The sequence below is a fragment of the Haliotis asinina genome, chromosome 14 (assembly GCF_037392515.1).
Source record: "Haliotis asinina isolate JCU_RB_2024 chromosome 14, JCU_Hal_asi_v2, whole genome shotgun sequence".
Lineage (NCBI taxonomy): Eukaryota > Metazoa > Mollusca > Gastropoda > Lepetellida > Haliotidae > Haliotis > Haliotis asinina.
This window is the reverse complement of record NC_090293.1, coordinates 46121419-46138698: the sequence shown is the minus strand read 5'-3', so window position 1 is coordinate 46138698 and position 17280 is coordinate 46121419. Positions and strand designations below refer to the sequence as shown.

The window sequence follows — 17280 nt, the reverse complement described above, 5'->3', positions numbered from 1 at the left end:
GCTGTTGCGAACGTCGAACTCGACTAGTCCACATCAGTCTGTTGGTCCGACGTCAAAGTTTCAGGAGCGGTCCGCGGTAGGGATGACGTGGCCGGATAACATGTTGTCGGAGTCTTCTGTACAGGGTCTGTCGACCGATCCTGTGACCCAGTGCTGTAGCCGCCGTGTACGTCGCTGTGATGGAGCGGTTCCTAAGGTGTACTAACCGGATGTAATGGTCTTCATGGGACGTGGTCACTCGTGGTCTTTGGCTTCTGGGCCTGTCTGAAGTCTGGCCCGTCTGACGTAATCGCTGCATTAACCTGGTGACAGTGATGCGCGCGCAACCCAACCTTCTGGCGACGTTGGCGAGAGAGGCTCCTAGTTGCACCATTCCAACGGCATTCTCTCTCTGTCGAACGTGGAATTTTGGTATCGTTTCTTTTGGCCACTCGTTTACTTATAAACCAAAATGGTCAGTTGGGGGTCGACTATACACCTCACTGACATCCTGACCTTGTGCCAAAGACACTGAACAAAGGACCCAGAACAGAGGTTGTGAATTTATTTTGTAAATCACATAACGGCAACATTCCATGCTAAAACATGGGAGACTGTCCAACTCATTATGTAAAATTCATTTGGCAGTCAAGTCTCACATGCATATATACTATTGTGAATACTTGGAAATAATTAACACGAAAAACAGCACTCTACAAACAGTCCAACAGTTAACACCATAGTATGTAGCTCACCTTGATTGTGAGCGTTGCCATGGAGATGGGTAATGGAAGACTGAATGACATACTACCTGTGATGAATCTCTCGCCTTGGGATTTCAGAGCTTACTCTGGTCATCTCACACACATTGTAAAAGATGTCTTTGTTTTATTACCTAGAGAGATGTTTTCCAGACACTCATATTAGATTTTTGCTGGTTGTACAGCACCACACTCACCAATATTCCAGCTATATTGCGACAGTCTATAAATAATCTGCACCAGGCAATCCAGTGATCAATAGCATGAGCATTTATCTATTTTGGGTTGGTTGGTAAGTTTATTCTTTAATGATGCAGCTATATTTCCAGCTATATGGTGGCAGTCTGCAAATTATCCAATCTGGATCTGACAATCCAGTGATCAATAACAAAAGCATCAAACAATACAATAGGCATACCAATCCTTGAGTCAACCAAATCAGCAAGCCAGGATATCTGATCCCATTACTCGCCTCTTACAACAACATTGGGTTCGTGTCTTAAAAGCGTAACAATGACTGCTTCTTAAGTGTATAAAAACAAGTAATACAAGGACATTTCCAGCTTTTAATGGTCTCCAGAGTAACTATAGAAACAAGTTTGTTTGTATTTAGACATTCTTTCGTAACAGGACTAACTGCTATGACTTCTTGATAAAATATGAGATTTTCTTGTCTCTCAATTCTGTTTCTTCATTTAGTATTTCATGTTTTAGCAACATGGACAGATATGTGTTCAGAGGAATACTCGTACAGCTTACTTCACTAAATAGTGAGATGTGAGTGTCATTAAAGATCTGCCATAGAGCTGGAGTATATCTGGGTGCTGCGTAAAACTAACCTCAATTAATCACTCATTAAAGATCTCTGTCTCATCACTGATCCGAGTCTCACTACGGAACAGTCTAGCCACAGTTATGAGTCTCACCACAGTATTGCAAGTCTCACTAAATAAGAGTCAGCATCTATACATGCATCCCACAACAAATGGGTGCTAGATCAGCGTCTCACAACCTCACTTCCTATCATGTATGGACATCAGTGTTGCCATTGTGCCAGAGTCTCACTGTATATGAGAATCTCTCCAAGGCCAAATCACTGCCAAAACACAAAACGACTGGTTTGCAAAAACACAAACATATTTAAATGAACAACAAACAAGGCTCTATGGATATACAAATTCCTTATTATTCTCATAAAAGACATGTCAGTGTAGTTACTAAAACCTTTATCAAAACAACTGATGTACAATACTCAAGGCCAAGATATATATATTCTCTTCCTACATACATCCATAGAACTCTCCTTGCTGGTCAAAACATCAACTTCTCAATTCTCAAAGAAGTTTTTATCACAAATGTATAGATCTATGTCAGATTTTATTCCAGGATAAGAAAAGTAAAATGGCCGGCAACATCCTCCTTACAGGTTATTATGACATTGCATGAAGTCATTATTGCTTATCAACCATACACATACGGACATGACTCAGAAATAATTACACATGTATTTTATGTCCACTGACAAACTGATTGTGGCACCAAATGTGCTAACACTGATATGAAGTGTTCAGCCTCAGCAGTTTTATTATCCAGGGTGCCGACTGTAACTCCCATACATTAATATAGACTTAAGGTAGTCTTAGCACTAAGGTGATCGTAACTCCCATACATTAATACAGACTTAAGATAGTCTTAGCACTAAGGTGACCGTAGCTCCCATACATTAATATAGACTTAAGGTAGTCTTAGCACTAGGATTGTTTTGTACACACCACCCAGAAGATGCTACAGCATAGTGACAGTCTTGAGGGTAACATGTTTACTTGTCATGCAAGTGGCCTGGGTTTGATTCACTATATGGGTATCATGTAAGAAACCTTGGTGTCAAAAAAAACCCAACATAGCCATAATATAGTTAAAAGAGTTAAAACTCATAATCAGGCAATGAGAAATCATCACATGACAACCAATCAATACGTTTCTATATTTCACATGCCAGTATCTTATTGCAAAGTTGCGATGAATACTTGTCCCTTAAAATGCAATAGAAATATATGAGTCCGGTTTGGAACCTTTGTATACAATCAACAGGATTCTTGAAACATCACGGGCAGGGGAAACCAGAATGCCTGCATGGTACAAACATGGACAACTGAACAGGTTCCTTTGACATGGCTTCAGAATGACCACACAGTTCCCCAACCTTGTGTTCATGAGCACTGAGACAGAGATGCTAAGTATCTACACAGTAAGGTGGTATAAAAGTTTTAGATACATCATGCAACATTGCAAGTTGAGTGCTGTTACATACAAGCGATATTAGAGCTAGCTTCAATCATGAACAAAAAGAGGAATTTCACTACCAAATAGTTTTTCATTCATCATTGAAAACAGACTCAAAACAACGCGATGGTGGCAAATAGATCCATGGTATGTATACCAAAAGGAAAAAAAAAGATATAAGCCCTGGAAAATAGAGGATGGGATTAACAGGGTCCAGTCAAGTGTCACTGTGCTTATCAGTCATATTATTTATAAATACCCATAAATACCCATGATAAAATACTTCATTTGAATCATTATTATGTATGTCTATGATAACGGTCTGTAATCAAAACCACTAACAAAACAAATTGATGAGACATTAATACTAGTAAGTGTTACAATTTATTTGGCATACCTAATATAAGAATTCTGTACTGAAAATAACATGCCGTTTATGTCAGAAGGTCATAAATAACATATATACAATTTCACGGGTCTCACCCGAAGCATGATTCCATTCTTCTGCACATAGAAAAATGGTACATATGAATGTATAGGACTAAAAAGCAGTCAACATCAGTTATTAAACAACCTGACATAAACTTGGGAATATATTTCTCTTGGTAGTATCATCTGACTAGACCACCAAATTCACTGATCCAGATTTAACCCAAATACCATAATGTCACATAACACCATAATTATGCAAGGGAGACAACTCTATACAGCTCTCCACTTTTTCCACCACTTGGACATTCTAAAGCAAAATGGCAAACTGACAGGTTTATAAACATGCACTAAGAGATAACAGATTAAAGGCTGTGGTGATTTTCTACCTGCAATGAGCAATACATTACCCCATTCTTGCCCCTAATACATGAGTTCTCAAGTTGGTATTAATGTTGAATTAAGACATGATTAAGCCCATGCCTCAAGGAATTGGTTTATGATAACTGTTTAATTTCTTAGTACAAATTTTGTAATTACTTTCACAAACAATATGCATTTTTTTCAAAAATCTGTTAACCGTCTCAACAAAAGGAATGTATAAATGCACACATTTCCGGGATTCAAACTGAACATATTTCAACATTACAGCAGGATATAGGTGGATCATGGAAAGGCAGTATTCAGTGACTTGTCATTCTATAACATTTCCAGGAATTGTCCCATTTATCTGTGAGAAACACATTCCAAACGATGACATAATCATTGGCATTCAGTAGAAAACATCACAACAGTAACAAAACAACTGTTTCTTGACATAACCATGGTAACAGAACAAGTAACAAATATGAATATAAATAAAAATAGCCACTTACAAAATTTGGGGGTGTATGCGTTCTCTGCATATTTGAGGATGAATACTTCCACTACAATATCTATGGAAGCTTCTAATGGTTTGGCACAGCTGCCTAGGCATCTAAAGTAGTGACCACTGCTGCCTAGGTGTCTAAAGGAGAGCACAGCTGCTTAGGTGTCTAAAGGAGACTTGGTGAGCACAACTGCCTAGCGGTCTAAATAAAAGGCAGCTAGGTGGGAACAGCTGCCTAGGTATCTAAAGGCGACTAGATGGGAACAGCTGCCTAGCTGTCTAAAGGAGACTTGGTGCGCATAGCTGCCTAGATGTCTAAAGGAGACTTGGGGAGCACAGTTGCCTACATGTCTAAAGATGACTAGGTGGGAGCACCTGCTTCAGTGTCAAAACAACATTTAGTGAGCACTGCTGTAGGTGTCTAAAGGGGGTTGGATGGTTATAGATTCTTGCAGGGCATTAATTTTGCATTGATGATCATATTCCTTGAGAAGACTCCTCAACACATAGAAGCCATGACTGCAAATCAAACCCCATTTGACAGATTAACCCCAATAGTTAATGTTTGATGGTAAATGCACATGCTGTCATTCATGTTTAAAATTAAGAAGGTCCTGGGTTCCTTTAGATTCTAGCCCCACAAAAACACATGTAGATTAGATTAATATACTCAAAACCCTGTTAACAGTTAGTGAGGATGTTATTTTACAATTCATTTTCTTACAATGTAATACTGATTTTTATAAAACATACATGCATTGTGTTACACCACAATATATTGCGATTTACATGCTTCGATACAAATACTTCAGTGGAGCCCTGGGCCGTTCCACAAACACACAGTTTAATGATGACAGTAACATCCATATTATAACAACGGCTTACAAAATATGCAGCACTAATATTATTTTTGAACTTGGGTAGCCTTGTTAATGAAAATGGACATAACCAGAAGTGGCCCATAAGTCATAAAAGGTGAAGAATATCACCGTGTGATACAAGGTGCAAAAACATTTTACAATTTTACAAGAGACAACTCTCCACTTTGACCAGGCTGATATGTGTTATATCACCTAATTATAGCCATGGGGATAAAACTGCTGCTGTTGCTGATAATATGCCTGGATCATAGCTGCATCGTATGGCTGCTGGTTATTGCCAACTGAAGTCACAGTCTCGTATGTCTGGGTGGCATCTGGACTTGTGACTTGAACAGATGCTGGGGTCAAGGTCGTCACTACTTGAGCCGCCTGGAGGTTCAGAGGAGACACTGCCTGTTGCAAGCTGGTGACAACTGGGTAGGGAGTGTGGGGGGAGTCGGAGGGAGGGGGAGGGCTGATGGGAGAATGCTGCATGTAGAAATGATTGGCACTGGTGGCCATGGCATGCTGTCTCTGGGGACTGAGTGTAGGACTGGAAGATGAAGGCTGGTCAGGGACTTGGGTCTCAGTGGTAATGGTAGTGAGAGGGATGGTGGACTCTACTGTATAGGTTGTGATGCTCTGAGATGTTGTGGAGTCTGTTGTAGACAGAGGGAGCAGGATGGCATGCATGGCTTGCTCTGCTGCAATAACATTGACTGCTCTGTCAAGAGCTGCAGTACCTGTCAGAGTCAGTGGAACATCAACCGTGGGCAAGGAAGTGTCTGGCACAGTTAGCGAGGTGTCTGCTATGCCAGACGTGTCTGATGCTGAATGTGTCATACCAGACTGATCCAGGTTGCCTGTTTCAAGGTACATCTTAGGGGCATCAAATCCAGGTTCAAGAGTCTTCAATTGGGACATAAGAACCTTAATACGTTCTGGGTCATACTTATGTTTGTTACTTAGATGCAGCCTCATATTTCCTCGTGTGGTACTCTTGTATGGACAATCAGGGCAGCTGAACGGTTTCTCTCCTGTGTGAGTCCTCATATGAACAAGTCGTTGTGTTTTTGTCTTGAACGTTTTCTTACACTCAGAACATGAATGCTTTCTTTCATCACTGTGTCTATGGAAAACATGGCTGTTGAGACAGGTTCTGCTCTTGAATCCCTGCCCACAAACCTCACACACAAAAGGAGTCTCTTCTTGGTGAATAAGCTTGTGGTCCTTCAACTGAAACTTGGTGAAGCACTCCTTGCCACAGATATCACACGTAAACGGCTTCCATCCTTGTGGCAGTGGCACACCATGTCGGAAATACTTGTGGTAATGGATGTAGTAGAAGTTGGGATCCTTAGTCTTGTAACCACAGATATCACAAACCTTAGGACTTGCTTCTCTTCTCCTTATCACAACATTCTTAATCACCTCGTCAGCTGTAACTTCGTGGGTGTTGACAAGATGAGTCACACTTCGTTTTGGAAACACAAACTCATTACCACAAAGCTCACACTTGTACTGCCGTTCACCTTCCTCTATGTGTTCTGCCATTCTCTCAAGTTCACTAGCAAGCTGGCTAGTGATGTCTGCTTTGGGCCATCTTTTCCTCTTCTTGGGCTGAGGCTTGGTGATTCTTGGAGCTGCTGGCTTCTCCAGCTCTTTGGCTGGACTTGGGCTTGGGCTCAGGAAGATCATTGGCAAATCGTAATCATCATCCTCGTCATTCTCCCTTGTCAGGCGATTCAACTCCATCTTTGCTCTCTTCTTTGGAGGCGGCCTAACAGCTACCTGGGTGGGAAGAGGTAATTTCCTGTAAGTACAAACAGGCAATTATCAATCATCAGCAATGTCACTCCTTCAAGGTCATCACCAGTCATCTACTCACTTTCATCAATCACACATGTATACATGCAGCTTTGTTGAAAGGCGTATCAAATATTAGTCAGTCCACGACTCCAAGCTAACTACGCCTTATCCAAAGCATGAATTTTTTGTATAAAGTTTTCTCTTGGCTAAAACTAAATGTTGATATATGTGGAGCATATACCCATGCGTCAGTACTCAAACTGAATACTTCACTGTCCTGTTTCTGAAATATGTGTTCCACAAGTTGAATAACTACACCAGGTGATAATTACAAAAGGCTCACTAATTCAATCAATCATGTTACAAAGGGCAACAGTGGCTGAGATTGCTGCTTTTGGATCAAACACTGCTTTGCTATGGTCAGTTACTCACAGGAAACTGGGTAAGGCACAAAACAAAATTAATTCATTTGGCCTACATAATCAATTACTTGGCAGACAGAGGACTGAGACAGTACAGCAGGCGCCAAGGAAAGGTCATAAAAAAGAATTACATACTTGCCAGATATCTGGTGACATTTTGCGCTTTCGGGGGACCAGTCATGAAAAGAATGGAAAACAAGTGTTTGCCATTAACATGGCAATGTCCCCTACTGCTTAAGAAGAATGAAAAATAACATTCTTATTAGCTTTTGTGTTTTTGGTCACATATGAAATATTCTTTTGTGTGATATAGTTATTGTGCTAATATTTTTAGTAGTGTCATGTGACCTTGAAAATAAGGTCAAGGTCACTTGAAATGACTGGTGTGTGAGTAATCCCCCAATTATGACGATACAACTGAAGACACAACTTTTTAAGTGATATCGAGTTTGAAGATATGGTCAAGGTCACTCCAATCATGAGATGTCATGTTAAGAAGAATAAGAACATGCATACAGATGCTGCCCTGTTCTGTGCTGCAGTGGGAGAAAATTACATAGTGAGGCTCAGTGTAAATATGACAAACATAAGGAGAGGGTCATAATTGTCAGTACATTAGTGTATCGAAAACCTCCTTCATCTACTCCTTAAGAAATGACTGGTCCCTCAGTAAAGGCAATGATTGTACCGGAGTTACATGCAGTTCTCACCTTGCCCTTCCTTTCTTGCCTTTCTTCATCCCTGTCAAAGCATCTAATGCTTGTTCCGGCTTTCCTGCAACCTCATCAAGGATAGGCTGAGGCATTGTCATATTGGCACATACTTGGGTCCCTTCTGCTGTTTCACTGACATTGTTACTAAGTGTTTCAGGCATACTTGGTGTGACGATTATTGTCGAATCACGCGTACTTGTCTCCATAGTAACAGGCACACAGTTACTGACTTCCTTGTTGACTAGCTCCACAGACTGAAGTAATTTCTGTTTCCTGCCCTGAACAGGAGTCAGGACAGGAGTCTCCTCTGCTGCTCCTCTGTCCATCGAGTCAATATCCAGACCCAAGTTATCACCTGCCTCAGACATCTCCAGCAATATGTCTGAAGCAACCAAAGGTTGTTTCCACTTTGTAGCAGTATAACTAGGTTTCACATCATTGAAACTTACGGATTTCTCAACTTTCTGCCCAACTTTGCCTTTTCTGATGGACTCTTTCTTGGCAGCATTTCTTGCCTGAAACCTGCCTTTCGGTCCTGCCTTAACAACTGGTCCAACAACCTTTTGCTCCTCCTCATCATCATCAGTAGCATCATCATCATCATCATCATCATCATCATCATCTACCCATACATCCTCAACAACCTTCGGGGCACTTGCTCCTCTGGTGCCATATTTATGACCTACAGCTTTGGAGACCGTTCCTATAATTTTTTTCTTTTGACCACGCTTAGAACGTCCCTTTTTGGCTCTTTGCAAGGGCAACTTAGCAATCTCAGACATTGCCTTAAAGTAACTCTCTTCTGTCCCAACATTTTGATCTTTCTTAGGATTCTTACTTGCATTTTCAAAGGTCACCTTCAGCTTTGGCCAGCTTCCAACATTTGTGGACATGTTGTGTTTAATCATGATACCATAGCATAGATGTTCCAGATTATGGATTTCAAATATTTTGGACAACACTTTTATCTCCTTGACTAAGCCTAGGTTAACTTTGACTATGCCAAGATACAGGAATGTCACAAACACTTTCAGGGTAGATTCAGAGATGTGCACCGGGACGACAATGCTTGCAAATCTGGAGTCAATGCCTTCCGAGAGGAGGCTGGCAAACCGCTCACTGGACATGGCAAGCACCAGCTTGTGAAGCTGAAAACAGGCATAATGGTTTACGGTCAAGTCTTCATTACAACTGCAGTCATTCCTGTTTTGTTGTTGTTGTTCTACATCCCTCTTGAGATCAGGGACTGGGAGAAGAGAACTTGGGCAATGGGCCATTTTCAGGATTATTAGCCATTTTCTGAAATTAGAGTGGGCCACTGCCCTTGTATCAATAGTAAACTTCCAAATTGTAATGGGCCATTTTTTTAATTCTAATGTGCACAATGGCACATGGCCCCTGCTTTTCCCAATCCCTGTCAGATATGTGACAGTCTCTAAACACTTGTATCTGGACCAGACAACCAAATGATTGACATCTAAGTATCTGTCTCTTTAATTTGGATGTGATGACACACCTGACCACTTGATTTCACCAGTTTCCACATATGACAGGCAGGTTGCTGATGAACTGCAACCAAGATCTACATAGGACTAACAACTGCTATCTGATGTGCTGTGTTGCAGAGATTCAGTTCAGAGAAAATATAGTAATGTTGCATAGGTCAGGTTCATGGTTTAAAACACATATTTTTCAAATCTTATCATATTCACAACAGACATAAGAATGTCAAACCCTGAAAATTTACATCAACCTCAAAAATGTACTACGTTCTAAATAAAACCAAACTTCTGAAAATTCATGGATCTGCAAAATATTCACATGTCTGTCAATGAGAAAAAGTAATGACTACTTTTCATCCATCATATTCAACAAACTTAGACTTGCTTTGCTTGTTCTCAGTTTACTTTTTTCAATGCTCAGTGTGTGTGTGTGTGTGTGTGTGTGTGTGTGTGTGTGTGTGTGTGTGTGAGTGTGAGTGTGAGTGAGTGTGTGTGTGTGTGTGAGTGTGTGTATTTCACAAAGTTGCATTAATTACTGTTATACATTCAGGAGATAAATTTGGTGAGTTTAGGTCTATGCCACATCCAACCATATTGGTTACTGGAGATCAATTCTAACCCGGATCTTCATGCATATGAGTCATCATGATTGGATGTAAATATTATTGGAGAATAATTATATTGAAGTTTTACCTTGATAGTAAACTTGCCAGTAGAGATTGAAGCATCACACAGTTTGTGTTCAGTCATCAAGTTGAAAAGCAACAGCCGCGTCTGATCACCCCACTCCTGGTCATACAGCTCCACCTCCTCGGCAGGATTGATTCTCACTGGTCGCTGTGCTGTCTTTGCCTTCTCAGCTACCTTCTTGGCAGGAACATTGACAACAGTTGCCATTTGAGGCTCCCCAATGCAGGTGGGTGGGGACATCATGACAGTGTTGGCCATATTGTGGGAGCTGTACTGAGTCTGCTGCTGCTTCAGAATCACTCGGCCATATTCAGTCATTTCTGGTTTGGGTGGCAGTGCAACATCTTTCACAGTGTCTTGACTCATTGACTGGGCGTTACTTTCAAAAAGCGTTAAGCTGTCATTGATACCTTTTGGAAGATGTCTATAAACAGACTCTGCTTGATGTTGATGAAGAGTTTGTTGAGGAAGAGACTTAGCTGTCTGCTCATCTAATACAACAGTGTGTACAATTTCCAAACCTTTACTTCTGAGCAGTTCATAATTCCTTCTGTCAGTGTCAACAGATCGAGAAAAGCCTCCAGGATCTTCACAGGTCTTATCCAATCCGGAATCTACGGAATATGTAAACTTCTCTGTTCCAGGATCTGTCTGTACAAGAGCAGACTGTAGGTATGCTTGCTGGACAATATCAGTGACCTGAGCTTCATACACTGCTTGTGATCCTGTGTTGGTAACGAACTCTCCATACTGCCCGTCTTCTGTGGCATGGGCTTGAGACCAAGCCACCAGGTGGGAGGGATGGGTCATCCCAATGTCAGGGATGGTACTCTGAAGGTCAGCAGATGACACATCATTGACCCCATGGTCCTGACCATCACCTGGGTAGTCATCCATTCCTACCAGTATCGTACAGACAATCTGCAACATAAAACAGCCCATGGAAACTAACAGAAACAGGGTGAGTGAGTGAGTGACTACTGCTGCAAATAAGTGAGTTTTATACCACTTGACTCTTCGCGATATTCCAGCAATATCACACCAGAGACACCAGAAATGGGCCTCACAAGTGGGGAATTGAATAGTCTTTGGTGTGACCAGTGCTTTAACCACTAGGCTATCCACCAGGTAGTACAGTTTATTTTATTGTACAGTCCAGCAACACATTTTAAATCAAATCAGAAACCTGTTGTTTTTTTTCCTGAAGAAGCCAGCTTTATAAAATGTAAGTGGCTCGAGTCAAGAAGATACAGTTTTAATGTCAATAATGTTATGTTAACAGTGTACCATAGGCTACATCTTATCCACACTGCATCTTTGATTGGTGTGTCAACATGCATAAGTCAGCAAAATAGTAGTAAAAGGCAACTTTATTTCTTCTGCCAGTATTTCCCTCCTTTGCTTGGACTAACCTCAACATCATGCATAACAACGTGTAGGATTGAGAACAGTTCTAATCACCAATGTCAAGCCCCTAAGCAAATTTCAGTCAGAGTTTTCCAACACACATTTACAATTTGTTATAGTTTCTGTGTCGGTTACCATGGTTACAACAAAACCCACCAAGAATCTCTTTAAAATCTCAATGTTTCTATTTGGTGTTAACTGTGACACTGCTCATGGTTTTTCAGCATGACATACTGAAAACTAATCGCAAAATTGCACAGTTGTGAAGACAAGAAATTTGAAAAAAAGAGATGAGTGTAGTATACCAACATGTACATAATATACATATATCAGAGACAACTCTTGCAGCCCTATAATATGGTAGACAGCTTGGAAGTAGGGAAAATAATGTGAGACTGTGAGGCAGACTAGGACCAGGTATGTAACATCCACTTCCACAGGAAACACTGGAATAACTTCATGTGTTCTGTTCGGCTACAACTTCAGAAGTGTATAGGATTCAAACACGTAACAGTCACAGCAGTTTGTTGGCTAAAAATAGGTCATACGTATGATTTGAAATCCTAATACTGTGAGTATGTTTTCAAACTGCTGTAATCAATGTTCCTTCAATGCGAGAACATTTTTCCAGTGTGGGAAATTTGTGTTGTGTTGTGTATCTGTTGAGGGAGTACTAGTAGCTAGTTTGGTGGTTAATGTGTTTATTTGACATGCAGGCACAAAGTGACAATATTGGCGATATTGTAGGTAGGAAATTAGACATATATCTCACAGACAAAATGACATGTAGGCCCACATACTGTGATGCGATCTGAATTTGGTTATGTTTACGGAGATTTACAGGAAGCAAATTCTTGCATCCAACACGCATAAAAATTGACAATGGATACAATGAATTAGAAGAGCGCGTCCACAAGGACCCAGAAAAAGTTCAAATACTCTTTTTCAAAATGTTGATCAAGTAACAATAAATTATCACTGATTCTGTCACTAGCTAGATTATAATATCATTTGCAGTTTAATTACTGTGATGATCATGATACACGGCACAATAACGGTAACTGAATTGCAACAATATCATAACATACTATTAATAATAATATTTAAGTGTTTGGGACACCCATTTTGTAGTCCCCGACCCCTGAAAATTAAGAGTGTGAGTCCCAGGGAATCTCAAATACAGGACTCAGGGTAAATCCCTAGGTTTATCATGACATGTTCCATATATAGTATTCCCAGAAATTATTGAGAATCATCTTGCGTCATGTAACTCATTACGTTTATTAACTTCTGGCGTTTTACTTACATAAACATGTTAAAACATTATCCTTTTACAGTCTCCGTCTTGTTTTAGTACTTTGTTAGACCTCCTCGCTCAGCAATGCATGCCTGAATACGCCTAGGCACACTACCCATCAAAGTTTGTAGGTAATCATGTGACAGGGTATCCCAATATTGGACCACCTCGGCCTTCATATCTTCAATATTTCTCAGTCCCTTTTGGTTTATTCTGTCCTTCATGACTCCCCACACATTCTCAATTGGGTTTAGGCCTGGGCTGTAACTGGGCCAGTCTAAAACTTGAACATTTTCGCCCGACAACCACTGTTTTGTGTAGCGCGAAGTGTGTTTTGGGTCATTATCATGCTGGAAAATTCAATCATCTTCATACAATGTTTGTGCTGTCGGAAGAAGGTGACCATTTAGAATGTCAACGTATCTTTCTTTTGTCAAGTTTCCCGTGAAAACACACAATGGCGTCACTCCGCGAGCCGATATGCCACCATACATGTGAAACTTCGGGCTATGTTTTGGTCGCTGGTAGATAGGTTTGACAGTATCTTTGGTCCAAATTTTCACACAATTAGGGAAAAGCCAAACAGAACTTTCATCAGAAAAGAAAACATTATCCCTATCTTGATTGTCATGAGCCCGACACCAGTTTAAACGTTTTTCCTTTTGTGCATCTTTCATCAACGGCGAGGGAATTCCACGTTTTTTCACCCAATTAAGTCTCTGTAATTCCTGCCTAACTGTTTCATTGCATACCTGAGGACTTCCTCTGCTAATCATTTAATTTCTGATGTTCTCAACACTTTTCAATTTGCCCCTACTCACAATCTGCCCAAGTCTTCGGCGATCCACAACACTGAATTTCCTAGGCCGACCTGCCCCTGCTTTGTGCTCTATCCCAGTTCCTGTTTGAATATTCTTCAAAGTTCTGTATACTGTAGACAGAGGAATACCATGTCTACAAGCTAACACTTTAGCATCAGCCTCACCCCTTTCAAAATCATCTAGAATGAGCTTTCTTTTCTCTCTTGCTGTAAATTCTGCCATGTCAACACAGGAAGCCGTCTGCTCAGACAAGGGAGATAACTCTTGACGTAATGAGCTGCCTTCTAAGCCTTCAAGAGTTGTCTCCCTTATTTAGTATGCTTAGTGCATAGTGAAAGCCCTTTTTCCAATCTTAGTATCATTAGAAAAAAACAAAGATTTTCTCAATAATTTCTGGGAACACTGTACAATGTCATATACTGCATTTACTTCACCAAACAGTACTAACAGTCTAATCTATCTCACAGTGCTTGAAACCATTATTTTCCCATCCATCCATCACTTTCTTCAAAGATAAACTCTGAATAAAGCAAGACTAGATTTCCTCTGGTTCCATTCTCACTGTGACTCCTTTTCAACTTAAAGGAATTGTTGTTTTCCATCAAAATTATATATATTCATTGACTAAACATCCATATAACCAACACTCATGTTGAACAATGTAAAGTTATTGACAAAGGATTATATATTGCATTTTCAAAGAAATATTCAGATTATTTGATATCCAAATACAGTCTAAGTGTTATTCATTACACACCACCACTGAGTCTAACAAACCCTAGTTGAGGTTGCATCAGGTAACCTTTGAGCAAACTATGACCATCCAATCAATAGCGAGACGGTTAAAAAGACTTAACCAATCAGACTACAGCTACTACCTAGGGACTGGAGGGACTTACAAAATATTCAGGTCACTGACACAGATCTCTCCACAAAGAAAAATCTGCATATAACACAGTTATTTGACCTGCAGTATACACGCTTTGGGGTTTCTGTTGACATGGTTACCATTAGCTAATATTTCCACAAGTTGACATCCTTCAATATTGCCAAAATCACTATTTTCAGCAACTCCTTACTCACCATTGTCATGGTTGTAACGTGTGCAGTGTGCATCACTTGGAAGTGAGCGTACACTAAGTAGCATTTGGAATCATTTGGGTACGAACCTTTTCAAGATAAAAAGTTCAAAAGGTATGTGCGAATGTCCACTTTCATCATTTGGTAGGCTGTGTTCTGAATGGTCAGTTTCAAAGGTTATGTATTTTTCACATTTGGATATGACATTATCTATACAACTTAATGAAACTGTCATGTCTTATTCCTATTTATCTCCGGCAAACCTTGTGTAATTATGATAACAAACAGCCTAATTTAGAAACAAATTATTCTATTACATATCTGTACATTACATATTAAATTAATATATCTCATTGATACTTCCTTCAATTTCAATATACAGAAATATTGTCTACTTTACTACATCTGCAAGTGATGTTCTGATTAAACATTTCAATATTTCAATACATTAACATTAACTTTTTTCTTTGAGAACTTTCTTGAAAATCTTTTAGACCTGTCCCTTATCTGTCTGTTAAAAAATTCAGTACATTGTATCAATGCAAACGTCACTAAACAATAATCCGATATTTAACATTTGGAAAGTACATTTCTTGTAAATGTGTTGATTGGAAACATCATAAAATTTGCTGTGATGTCCCGGTAATAAAACGTCTCAATCTGGGTCAGCTGTTTCGAAAGCTTCACAACCATTCTATACTTCGTATCAGATAAGTCACGATCCCTTAAGTTTCGCGACTGAAAACTTGCTTTTCAAAAGGTTTCGGACATTGTCATGCTTTCATTTGCAGACTACGCGGCACGCTCCATCGCTTTACACCAATTCCAGTTGCCACAATTCCTTAAATCTCTTCCAGGTCGACATTACACGTTTCTGTTTGCGCGAGGCACAGTCAAATTATCTGGCATGGCGGCCATTTTTAGTCAAGCTGAGCTCGACCCTGTTATTTAAACCTTCATATTTGACTTTACGCATGATTAAAACAATAGATCGCATAGTCTCGTGATTAATAACAACATTCTGCTTTACCGGTCCTGATTCTTGATCTTGCCCAGTATGTTATAATGCCGATTTTGATGAAGTTTTAACAGGCATCGCTTCGTTGTCCAAAACAGACTTGAGTAATGTGACCTTGACTGGGGGGTTGCAGCAATTTGATTGGCTGATTTCTGAATACATTATTTTTCACATCCAGTTTCTCAGGTGCTTGTCGCTGAGTGTTCATTGATTAATTAGCCGAACTACGGAATCTGACTTTCCCTGTTTAGTAATGATAACAGCAGCTCAAGTCATAAGTATCACATGTGTCTATGTAAGTAGCATTGTTACAGTTTGAAATAAATGTGTCAAATTATGTTTCAGCAGTTTCAGGTTTTATGATTATTTCACTTTCAAGTTAAGTTGAACATTAATTATGTTTTTGGAAAAAGTAAAATTACACCAAATTAGCTGATTAACTACAAATCAGACAAATTATCCACATATCAGTGTGATTTTAAAAACAATTCACAACCATGGAAATACTGCTTCTGGAAAATTATCGTTGCCTGGGGGCTAACAGCTAGCATTTGGGAATGTTAAAGATGCCTCATTCGCATAACGGTAAACAATAGAATTCGCCTACCCTCCATGCTGCTTTTTGGGCAGATCTTCAGCAATGGATCGCCGGCCCTTACAGTTTTGTATTAGTTTTTACGAAAGTTTAGATCAGCAAAACGTATTTCATGTATACAGAAATATGGTACACGAACAATTACTGCTGGTTGTCTGGGTATGCTGCGCTTGCGCTCCATTCCTAGCCACCGGACTGGATTTCACCCATTTATCTGCGACGTATTTGCGATCGCATTGCATTCCCGAAAAGAACACTCAGCTGGTACAGAAATAGTTTTATCATAAATGTGAACATGTTTGGACTACATTTTATTTCACATTTTGTTTATCTCGTGTTGTAGTTCCTTTGACAATATAATATTTGCAGTAATAGTATAGTTTGGTAATATTGCATTTGTCATATTCTTCAAGTTTTGCTCCCACGAAGACCTGATTTCTTCTTCAGTAATCTGTGCTTGATGCAGAGACCATATGTATACCGAAGTCTGTTACCGAAGGCTAAATATTATATATTAACGTGCTCGGCTGCGTTGGCTCGATGACTTCGTTGACATGTGTGCTATTCCGGTTGCGTCGAACGATGTTTATGACGTCAGTCCCTGGATTGTCTGGTCCAGACTCGATTATTTGTTGAGGGAATATTGCTGAGAGCGGGGTTGAACAACAAATTCGATGTTTTCTTCGTCCATGTTTTTAATTATCGTATAATGTGGTCTCGAGGCTATTGACTGAGACAATACGGAT

General features: G+C 39.9%; 1 protein-coding gene across 1 annotated transcript; it reads right to left on the bottom strand.

Moving 5' to 3' along the window:
- Window positions 1-527: 527 nt before the first annotated feature.
- LOC137261386 (uncharacterized) lies at window positions 528-16060 on the bottom strand. The gene is made up of 4 exons (XM_067799130.1): window positions 15952-16060; window positions 10320-11237; window positions 8122-9272; window positions 528-6993 (listed from the first exon to the last, which is right to left on the bottom strand). Exons 2-4 carry the CDS (start codon window positions 11211-11213, stop codon window positions 5394-5396), a joined length of 3645 nt encoding a protein of 1214 aa, XP_067655231.1. The 5' UTR covers window positions 11214-11237; window positions 15952-16060; the 3' UTR covers window positions 528-5393.
- Between the last annotated feature and the right edge of the window lie 1220 nt (window positions 16061-17280).

What these genes read in the sequence shown, in the direction of transcription:
- LOC137261386 (XM_067799130.1), bottom strand. Translation starts at nt 11,213, where the DNA reads ATGGATGACTACCCAGGTGATGGTCAGGACCATGGGGTCAATGATGTG. An exon ending in CTGGCAAGTTTACTATCAAG is followed by an intron (nt 9,273 to 10,319) that starts GTAAAACTTCAA and finishes GCCTGTTTTCAG; the next exon opens with CTTCACAAGCTGGTGCTTGC. An exon ending in GGCAAGAAAGGAAGGGCAAG is followed by an intron (nt 6,994 to 8,121) that starts GTGAGAACTGCA and finishes TTGTACTTACAG; the next exon opens with GAAATTACCTCTTCCCACCC.